Source organism: Diaphorina citri, unplaced genomic scaffold (assembly GCF_000475195.1).
Source record: "Diaphorina citri unplaced genomic scaffold, Diaci psyllid genome assembly version 1.1 scaffold813, whole genome shotgun sequence".
NCBI classification, from domain to species: Eukaryota; Metazoa; Arthropoda; class Insecta; order Hemiptera; family Psyllidae; genus Diaphorina; species Diaphorina citri.
In genome coordinates this window covers 71,964-83,163 of record NW_007378245.1, presented here as the reverse complement: position 1 = coordinate 83,163, position 11,200 = coordinate 71,964, and the positions used below count along the sequence as shown (strand labels likewise).

The window sequence follows — 11,200 nt, the reverse complement described above, 5'->3', positions numbered from 1 at the left end:
CATATCACTGCTCAAATTGTGAAAGCACCTTTTTGCGTTTAACCTAACCCTATAGGTAATAAACCTAATAACATTGCTCACAGCTTATTTGTGACAGCTCCTTTTTGTAGCAATTTTCTATTGACGTGACTTCTGAACAAGTACCATAATTTACACAAGGGTACTTTTGCTTACAAGATGGCTGCCTTACGCTAGTGATTTTTATTAGTCCATAATTTTGTGGAACAAGACACTAATGTAACTTATAAGTAACCAAAGACCACTCACAGGAGTTCTGACTGTCTGACAGACTACGGTGTGTGTCAGACGGTCTGGGCGTTGGTGGCTGGCATTAGACGTTTAAAAGCAGTGAGATGTGTAGGATACCTTGGGACCGAGCGGAGATAACAGAATAGGACAACAAGCGCATTTATTTTGTTTATAAAAAATGGTTTTGTCAGATGTGGAGTGTGGACGGTGCGGACTGACGGTCCGTATGGTCCGCACTTCAAAGTCTGACAAAATCAACGTGAAAAAAAAAACATACATTAGATAGATACCAAATAGAAAAAAATAAATATGTAATTGTCAACTAGTTTTAAGACCTATCTTTATGTATATTATTATTACCACAATAAAATCAACATATATTTACAATTTACTTATCGTACCCAAAGCGAAGAAGGAAGGCAGGATAGGAGAAAGCCAGTGGTTCCGAGAACGAACCTTATCTGGTTAGGATAAAGTTTGTCCGGGGCGGGAATCGAAACCGCGATCTAGCGATTTAAAGGCAGATGCATGAGACCTCTAAGTAGCCTGGTAAAATGTGCTCTAAATTTGTACTCGTTTTTCGATTGCAAATATTTTAATTAGTTACTGTCTGATGTTCTCGTGTTGACCCAGCACCTAAATGGAAGGTATTGTGTCTCTTATCGCCCATCTTATGAGAGGCATACCTTCTACATGTCGGATATACAACGACAGAGACCACATGAGTCAAATGTAGCCGAATGGTGATAGCAGAATAAAGAAAAGATATCTTTTTTGTATCTGCCATACACCGGGGTGATACCCGTATTTTATTATGTGTCTTTCTTCATAGTCAACATGGCCGGCTGTGATAAGGGCTTAAGCCTAGGTACTGATCCGTCATCCCGCGCGCAAAGTGTTCTACAAGTCAACATGGCTGAACCAATGAGATTCCGCTTTGGACGTCCACACTCCACCAAGCGGAATCTCACAATCTCATCTCATTTCAGCACCAAGGAGGGAGCATTCATCACGGATCATTTCCAGAGATCTCCTCCCATGTCTGTAGGATCCCTGGCACTCTTCATGCATGACTTCCAAGTCCCTCCTGTCAACTATGAGAATGGTAAGTCAGTCCAGTAAGAAATAAGGTGGGAAGAGGAAATTGAAGGGATAAGTCCGATTCCCAGTTAGTTTCCAATATCCGTTCAGGTTACGCTCTAGTCGGAATTTCGACATACTGTGAGTTGAACGGCAGATGAGAATACTGCCATTTAATTGCAAAGAATATTTTGACTGTACTTGACTGGAGTGCTCCACTTCACTAGCTTTACTTACCTACATTATATTGGAAAATCGGGCTTAAAATTATAATATAAAGAAATAAGTGAATAATTAGTTTGACACTACACGTGGAGACAATTTTCTTTTCAAGAAGTGACAAAGCAGACGAATTTAATACATAATACTAATTGACTCTGTAGAAGGCCATTTATATTTAAATAAGATTAGGTTCAACCTTATCGAACGTTTGACAAAGAGCCGTAACAAATATGTACCTATGTGAACCGGCAATAAGTATAGCAAATAAAGAAAATCGCTATAAAAATAGGGTTAATTAATCCATGAGTTGTGAGGAACCATGAAAACAAAAAGAATGAATCACTCATGAACTGTTTGAGACGAAGCTAGAAGTTTCTTCACAATTTTAGTGAATTAGTCAACGATAGGAACATGACTAGTGCCTCCTCCTGTGCTATTCAAATTTTCAAATACCCACTCAATTACCTACGTACTGGTCGCTACTCAATTACTGATTACACTGTCTTTCTGAGGCTGAGTGCACCTCAAATTCGGAATGTCAAGTATAGCCGAAAAAATAAGGAAGTGAAAGTGGAACCACGGCAACTTAAACTCATATCATACAAACACTGAGTTTTACAGAACACACAGGGTTTTTTGTGGGAAATCTTTCACAACTTTTCCACTTTTTCTGTCCTAGTCGGCATCAAATCCAGTGTATGGGGTCGGCACGATTTCTACCTGTCCCTCAGTAAGGCCCACTCCCTATTACCAAGCGTCCTGATTGCTCTCGAGCTCTACATGTCGCGGCCATTCCCTCTACCCGAACTCAATTTGGTAGCCCTACCCAACTTCAGCGAGGACGAGCCGATAGACTCCTGGGGACTCATGATGTTCAAGTAAGTTTGCATGGGAGGGGCGGTCGAATAGGAGGATTCGATGTGAAGATATTGCAAGTCTCATTGTTATTAGAGATTTACAACTTTACACCCACATTTATGAACTAAAATTCTCGGTCTCAAGTCAGCCAGTCCTGGGGAACATCTCTCAGGAACTCGTTTTTTAAAGCTCTGTTTTACGCGGGTATGACGCCTACCGAACGCGTGTCTTTCATTTCACTTCCCCTCCTGGCGTAACTTTTCGTGTTGACGCGCCCACGCTCAGACCATCTGACAGACCTGAGACAGAGTGGTGGAAAAATCTCGAGACAACTGTCTGTCAGACCTGAGACAGAGTGGTGGGTGGTGGAAAAATCTCGAGACAACTGTCTGTCAGACTCTCTGAGCATGAGTAATTGGCATTACATAAACTTACGCAAAACGCTTCCGGACTCCGGCATTCTCTTCCACCTAACCATATTTCCAAGCGTCGTGCCCATTTCCAGGGAAAGCGAACTGATGAATGGAGACAGCTTCTGGTTGACGTACAAACTGGCCAAGTATGCTTCGTCCCAATGGATCAACCATTTGACTACTCCAGATACCAACGCCACCATCTTCTATCAGGCCCTGCAACATTTCCTTGGGGACAAGACTTTTCTCCCTCTTAGGGCGTCCACACATCTCCACTTTTGGCTTATGCCTGTCTTGCAAATGCAAAATCATACCCTATATGAACATGATTTAGTCTATAAGGAATTTTCAGTGCAGCTGATTCTTCACATGCTGGAACACGTTCTTGGAACGCAGAGCTTCAAGGCCGGATTCCAGACATTCCTAGTGCGAAGGTAGGACCTGAAGACTCTAGGGACAAGACTTTTCTCCCTCTTAGGGCGTCCACACATCTCCACTTTTGGCTTATGCCTGTCTTGCAAATGCAAAATCATACCCTATAATCCTATAAGAACACGATTTAGTCTATAAGGAATTTTTAATAATTGTGTTAAGCCTACTTAAATGCTTGTCACAAATATCGTTCCCCGATTATTACACATAGATAAATTTTATAACTTGACCCAGACTCGAACCACCAACCTCCAGTTTCTCATGGTGCTTAATGGACAATTTCGGGGATTGAGCCTAACATATGTATAAGTCCCCATTTTCTATCTCTCTTTATCTGAAATAACAGATCTTCACATCTTCTCTTTTTCCTCATTCCCTCTTTCTCTATCTCCCTGCCTCAGTGCCTCTCTCTCTATCCCTCTCTCTTTCTTTCTAAAACCTTTTTCATTTTTCTAAAAAAAACTTTTCCTCACTTCTCTCTGTCTCTTTCTCTCTTACTCACGTAAGCTAACCTCTATCCCTCTTTCTCTTTTCTGTCATAAGAGTAATTTCATAAAGTTCTCTCTCTCTCTCCCTCTCTTTTTTTTCTCTCTCTCTCTCTCTCTTTCTCTTTCGTAATCTTTTACGATTCTAGTAAGATCCAAGCTAGCTATTCCTCTCTTCTTCTCTCTCATAATCAAACCTATTTCTATCTCTCTCCGTTTCATTATTTGTATTCATTCGCTCAGTTTATCCCTATAGGTATTAAGCGTGACTATCTTTTCATTCTGAAATCATTACCATATTTGAATATCCAGTTCTGATGACTAATATTCAGTTCTGTTACTTTGGACCATAAAGATTTGGAGGGTGCCACCCATTTGACTAAAAAAAAATCTCCACCTCCACCAAAGAATACTCGTAGAGGATGGTCCTAAGAACTTTCTATTGACGGAATGTATTGCAGAAATTGAGACATACATTCCATTGTTTGAAAAGAAATTAATTCTAATATTGATATTTTGATTGCATTCCTTCGATCACAACTCTTTCTCGAGATTTTTTCATAGAGGGAACTGTAACAATGGAGGTGTTATCGTGCCGAAATCGAAGAGGAGGACAGGAAGAAAGCCAGCCGTTCCAAGAACGAACGTTATTTGTTTAGAATAAGCCAATCGACGGACGTTCAGGCTAATCAGCTTTAACTAAATCTATACATACGTACATAGACTATACATACGTGTTGTTAGGGCCGTATCCAGGATTTTGTCGAGGGGGGCTCGAGAGTCCATGCTCCAAATTTTCGGAGTCTGGCTTATGGTAAAGGAGAAAAAATTAAGTTTAGGGGGGTGGGAGGACCTTCGGCAATCCCTAAGTACGGGCCTGCATGTTGTATTTCCTTGCATAAATTGGTTATTTCGCTGTTTATTTTTAAAATCCACCTCGCTCGTTCGCCCACTACTCCTACTAGATTGCCTTGTATGGGTGCACAGAGCGCAACGTTTAGTCAAATGGTCAACTAACTTTACAAGAGTGAACGTCCTCAACACCTCGCATTAGTGGATTTTTACTTTCCATTACCTCTATAATCCATTAAATCACGAATTTTATTTATCCTCTAAAGGCCTACTCCGAGGCTTAGGTGTAATAATAATAATAATAATAATAGTGCTTATTTATACTGCTCGTATAGGACTGAAAAGTCCCTTTACTCCAGCAGTAGGCTACTACTATTATTGAGGTCAAATTCTCAAATTATATTGAGGATAAAATTCTATACCTCGGCTGGGATTGAACCAACGCCCTCCTGTTTATCAGACGAGCGCCTTGACCACTACACCACCGAGGCCTACTTAAATGCTTGTCACAAATATCGTTCCCCGATTATTACACCTAGATAAATTTTATAACTTGACTCGGATTCGAACCACCAACTTCCAGTTTCTCAGGTGCTCAATGGACAATTTCGGGGATTGAGCCTAACATATGTATAAGTCCCCATTTTCTATCTCTCTTTATCTGAAATAACAGATCTTCACATCTTCTCTTTTTCCTCATTCCCTCTTTCTCTATCTCCCTGCCTCTCTCTATACCTCTCTCTTTCTTTCTTTCTAAAACCTTTTTCATTTTTCTAAAAAAAAAAAACTTTTCCTCACTTCTCTCTGTCTCTTTCTCTCTTACCCGCGTAAGCTAACCTCTATCCCTCTTTCTCTTTTCTGTCATAAAGAAAGTTCTCTCTCTCTCTCTCCCTCTCTCGTAATCTTTTACGATTCTAGTAAGATCCAAGCTAGCTATTCCTCTCTTCTTCTCTCTCATAATCAAACCTATTTTCTATCTCTCTCCGTTTCATTATTTGTATTCATTCGCTCAGTTTATCCCTATAGGTATTATGCGTGACTATCTGTCTGTCTCTCTCCCTCTCCCATTCTCAAGTATCTACCTATCTCTGTCCTCCCTCAGTTCTCTCTTCAGCTTTTCCTATAGTGAAAGTGTGGTCGTAGTTGACGATGAAGGGACCTGGAAGAAAAACAAATGGGTTAATTTCATGAGATAACAAACAAATGGGTTAACCTCTTGAAATCTGAACTTTGGTTTTGTAAATTTGTGGCCATTTCTTTCACCTCCCTCGGTTTTGGTGGTATAGTGGTCAAGACTCTCGTTTGGCAAATCAGAAGGTCGAGGGTTCAATTCCAACCGAGATATGGGATTTTATCATCAATATTGACAACTTGCTGGAACCCAACACATACCACTAGTACAGTGGGTGGCAGTACACACATAGTCCACGGCCGTCGATTGATGAGGATGGACGAGGTGAATCTATGTTGTCGAGGCAGTGTCGACGGTTTCAGTCATCGATCGACCACCGTCGACTATGTGTGGATATAGCTTAATGTATTACCCACTAAAGGCCCACCCCAGAGGATACCCACCAATATTTCCCGGCCGTACTTACAACCATTGGTAAAGGTAGGGCCATCGGCTTTAATAAACGCCCTTGGTCACTGCGACCTGGTTAGATCTTTTGTGACATACTTACAACCATTGTGTGCTTACCAATATTTCCCGGATTGAACACCATGAAATTCTTGGCCGTCAGGTTTTTGTCGCGGATGTAGATCTTCTGCTTCTCCTGGGGTTCCAACCATTGGACCAAGTTGGATATGTTCTCATAGTCCGCCATTTTGTCTTCCGTTACTATGACAACAGGTATCCACCAGACATCGGGCGTCTCCTTCTTGGTTTCGGCGGCGTAACAACGGTTGTAGTACATCGAGTAGGAATTGATACTCTGCAGATATGCTTCCTGTAAAGATTGGTTGTGAATTGCTCAAAGTTCGACAAAAATCGAGAGTTGAATGGAAAAAAAAACGTAAATCTAAAAAGATTTGCTCAAATAATTTTCTCAACTCCTGAGATGAATTGTGGGTCCCCAAAACAAATGCTTCGAATGTTGAGCAATTTTAAGAGAAAACCTATTAGGTACCTATTACATACCTAAAAGTCAAGAGAAATGTTCCAGAATTACCTAAAGTCTGGAGAGGGAGAGGAAAAAAGTTGCTGAATTTTTGGATATTTCTGATTAAAATATTGCTCGTGGGAGCTAGGTTTAGAAGAACTTTGTAAAAAAAAAGAACAATGACTAAGTTACTTACCACAATAGGGACTAAGCTGAGTCCACACAGAGTCGTCGGCCGTCGATCCACAACCGAGGACTATGTGTGGACACAGCTTTGGGTACTCACCTAGTAAATTGAATTGCCCGGTTTCAAATCCAATACAAAACATGGGACTCTATAGTCACTCTATCCAGGAGACGTGTAAACAGAGCGCAGAGACTAGCTGTAAGTTTTCTGTTTGGGTGTTTCAGTGCAGCTGATTCTTCACATGCTGGAACACGTTCTTGGAACGCAGAGCTTCAAGGCCGGATTCCAGACATTCCTAGTGCGAAGGTAAGACCTGAAGACTCTAGGGACAAGACTTTTCTCCCTCTTAGGGCGTCCACACATCTCCACCTTTGGCTTATGCCTGTCTTCCAAATGCAAAATCACACCCTATGAACATGATTTAGTCTATAAGGAATTTTTAATAATAATAATAATAATAATAATACTAATATAGTGCTTATTTATACTGCTCGCATAGGACTGAAAAGTCCCTTTACTCCAGCAGTAGGCTACTACTATTATTGAGGTCAAATTCTCAAATTATATTGAGGATAAAATTCTATACCTCGGCTGGGATTGAACCAACGCCCTCCTGTTTATCAGACGAGCGCCTTGACCACTACACCACCGAGGCCTACTTAAATGCTTGTCACAAATATCGTTCCCCGATTATTACACCTAGATAAATTTTATAACTTGACTCGGATTCGAACCACCAACTTCCAGTTTCTCAGGTGCTCAATGGACAATTTCGGGGATTGAGCCTAACATATGTATAAGTCCCCATTTTCTATCTCTCTTTATCTGAAATAACAGATCTTCACATCTTCTCTTTTTCCTCATTCCCTCTTTCTCTATCTCCCTGCCTCAGTGCCTCTCTCTCTATCCCTCTCTCTTTCTTTCTAAAACCTTTTTCATTTTTCTAAAAAAAACTTTTCCTCACTTCTCTCTGTCTCTTTCTCTCTTACTCACGTAAGCTAACCTCTATCCCTCTTTCTCTTTTCTGTCATAAGAGTAATTTCATAAAGTTCTCTCTCTCTCTCCCTCTCTTTTTTTTCTCTCTCTCTCTCTCTCTTTCTCTTTCGTAATCTTTTACGATTCTAGTAAGATCCAAGCTAGCTATTCCTCTCTTCTTCTCTCTCATAATCAAACCTATTTCTATCTCTCTCCGTTTCATTATTTGTATTCATTCGCTCAGTTTATCCCTATAGGTATTAAGCGTGACTATCTGTCTGTCTCTCTCCCTCTCCCATTCTTATGTATCTACCTATCTCGATCCTCCCTCAGTTCTCTCTTCAGCTTTTCCTATAATGAAAGTGATTGAGAGAAGTGAGTGAGAGAATTTTTTTATTATTTTTTTTTTAGAGGATTGATAGAGGGAACTCTAACTGCTATGGTCTTATCGTCCCGAAGAGAGAAGGAAGACAGGATAGGAGAAATCCAGCCTCTACTTAGAGGTCTCATGCATCTGCCTTTAAATCGCTAGATCGCGGTTTCGATTCCCGCCCCGGACAAACTTTATCCTAACCAGATAATGTTCGTTCTTGGAACCACTGGCTTTCTCCTATCCTGCCTTCCTTCTTCGCTTTGGGTACGATAAGACCTTAGCAGTTACACTTTCATTAAACTTATTTAGCAGGTTACATTCTGGTGTTCTCGTGTTCACCCAGCACCGAAATGGGTAACATTGTGTCTCTTATCGCCTATCTGTTGAGAGGCATACTACGGGATGGGCATGCTACGACACAGAGACACAGACGACATGAGTCTAATGTAGCAGTTGTTTCATTGCTACGAAATTAAAACGGCGGTGAAACACTCATCTTTTTTTTAACTGAAATCTGACTTCGTTTGATTTTCTCTTTCAGACTTCTCAACATGACGCTTATCAATGAAACCAGTTCCAAACATTTCACGGAGGAGGACAAATTTCCAGCAAGTTGTCAATATTGATGATAAAATCCCATATCTCGGTTGGAATTGAACCCTCGACCTTCTGATTTGCCAAACGAGAGTCTTGACCACTATACCACCAAAACCGAGCGAGGTGAAAGAAATGGCCAAAAATTTACAAAACCAATGTTCACATTTCAAGAGGTTAACCCATTTGTTTGTTATCTCATGAAATTAACCCATTTGTTTTTCTTCCAGGTCCCTTCATCGTCAACTACGACCTACAGAATTGGTACTTCCTCTCCCAGAAGGCCACAACGCTCCCCGAAGCCATCCGCATCCAAGTCCTGCACGATGCTCTCTCCCTGGCGCTCATAGGGCGTCTCAACTACACCGTGGCGCTTAACATGACGCATCTGCTACGCAAGGAGCAAGAACCCACCGTGTGGCGAACGTTCTACCCTCTGGCGGAACAAATGAGGAAGCAGTTCATCGGCAAGTCCTGGTTCACAGTTTACCTTCCTCGCCCACTTCTTTAGTGTTGACTTTGACGGTAGAGGGTACTTTAGTGTCATCCTTAAGTATTAGTAGCATTTTGGGCTAATGCGGTGCAATGTCATGGCTTGAATTATTTCTTCAGCAGACCACCTTACTAATCTATGACAGTCTTTTAATTTCAATATTTGCCGTTCATCGGCACAGAGCTTGCGCGTCCGTTTGATGTGAGTGGGTTGCGATCAATGTCGCCGATTTAGAGCGACTTCGAAAGATGTAGTTGAAAGTTTCCCCATGAGATTTTAGGTCATTTCGTTCAGGACAGGCACACTACCATCACGTGACGTGACGTGACGTAAGATGGTAGTGTGGCTGTCGTAAACGAAATTACCTTCAATCTTATGGAAAAACTTTCAACTACATCTGACTCCCCATGACTTTACGTGACGTAACGTGATGGTGGTGTGTTTTCACTTTTTGTGTCTTGGACATGGGAGTGTAAAGACGTAAAGTGAGCAACCAAGACCTCACTTTTCAATTTAATTCCATTGGATTCCCAGGCATACATCCGTACACTGATCCAGCCGGTATTTGACGCGCTCGGCGCGGCTAGTCCTGACGAATCCGCGCTCAAGTCGGACTTCCGCGCTAAAACCAAACACATCCTGTGCGCGGCCGGACACGAACCTTGCATTAACGAAGCGCGAACCATGTTCCAACAGTGGACCAAGAACTCTGCGCCTGACTTCGGTAAGTATAGGGTTCCTACCACACTGATGGTGGATTTCAACAATGACTGAGAGATTTAACTAATGGGAGAACTTAGTGAGATCTCTCATTAAGTTATTGGTGAAATCCACCATGAGAAAAAAAAATTAGTGACTCACCTATTGGGGAAATTCAAGTTTAGGCCAAAATGGGCCCCGCTCAATTCTCGGACCCCCAATTTGAACATGAGACGTGCTTTGACGTGAACCTGTACAGAATCAGACCAGGCAATCGCGCGTTATAGCGGAACAAACAAACACGCATCCAAACCAAATGCATAATGGTCGAGTTAAAATGTATGCTAATGAATAGAAGCGTCTTCACTTCGTTCGGTCAAAAAACATCATCGACCATCGCAGAAACACCGAGTTCCATTTCTTCATTTTCTGCGAGGGTCGGTACTATGGTCGAGGCTCCGTTGAACCTGCTTCTATTTATTAGTATGGTTTATTGTGTCTTGGGTCGGTACTAGGCTATGGTCGATGATCAGTCGGTTCTCCGTTGTGGACGCCCTACATGTACCTAAGTCGGGTTGTACAACAAACTGGTTTTTCTTCTCGCGGACCAAATCCATCACTTTGTACAGACTTCCATTAACCTCGGCTGCTAACCCGGCAAACGCGGGTTGCATAATTCTCATGAAGGGGTTGCTCTCTTTTTCATCCCCTGCAACACATTAGAGACATTTCGCACTGCTAACTTGATGGAACTGCTAATGTTAGTATAATGAACTGTTCATTGCTCAATTGCTCATCTCTTTCCAGGTATGCCTATCGCCAGCAGTTACCTGTGCACGGTGTTCGCCTGGGGTTCAGTAGAAGAATGGAACTTTGCTTTGGATCGGTTCATCAACTTCCCATCAGAGAATAGAACCCAGAGTGAAAAGGTGTTCCTGCTCCGGACACTCTCAGGGTGCCCTCAGGATGCGATCAAGTTGGAAAAGTAAGTATGTACGAAGCTCATCAGTCACTCACGGGGGAAATCATGCCGAGGACAATCATTGGAGAGAGGAGGCAACGCCGGAACGACGAACGCCTAACTACACATGTATGCATGTCTGTCTGCTACGCTAAATAGACCTTTGGTTGTCCTCTTTTCACGCAAAAACGGCTGGACCGATTTTGATGAAATTTTTTGTGGTTG

General features: G+C 41.9%; 1 protein-coding gene across 1 annotated transcript; it reads left to right on the top strand.

The window, feature by feature from the left end:
* Positions 1–942: 942 nt before the first annotated feature.
* On the top strand, positions 943–11,003 carry LOC103512239. The gene is made up of 11 exons (XM_026825768.1): positions 943–992; positions 1,239–1,354; positions 2,231–2,429; positions 2,915–3,256; positions 6,444–6,535; positions 7,105–7,186; positions 8,770–8,840; positions 9,053–9,281; positions 9,483–9,516; positions 9,850–10,039; positions 10,822–11,003. The coding sequence occupies exons 1-11, from the start codon at positions 943–945 to the stop codon at positions 11,001–11,003; spliced, it is 1,587 nt and encodes a 528-aa protein (XP_026681569.1).
* Positions 11,004–11,200: the final 197 nt, after the last annotated feature.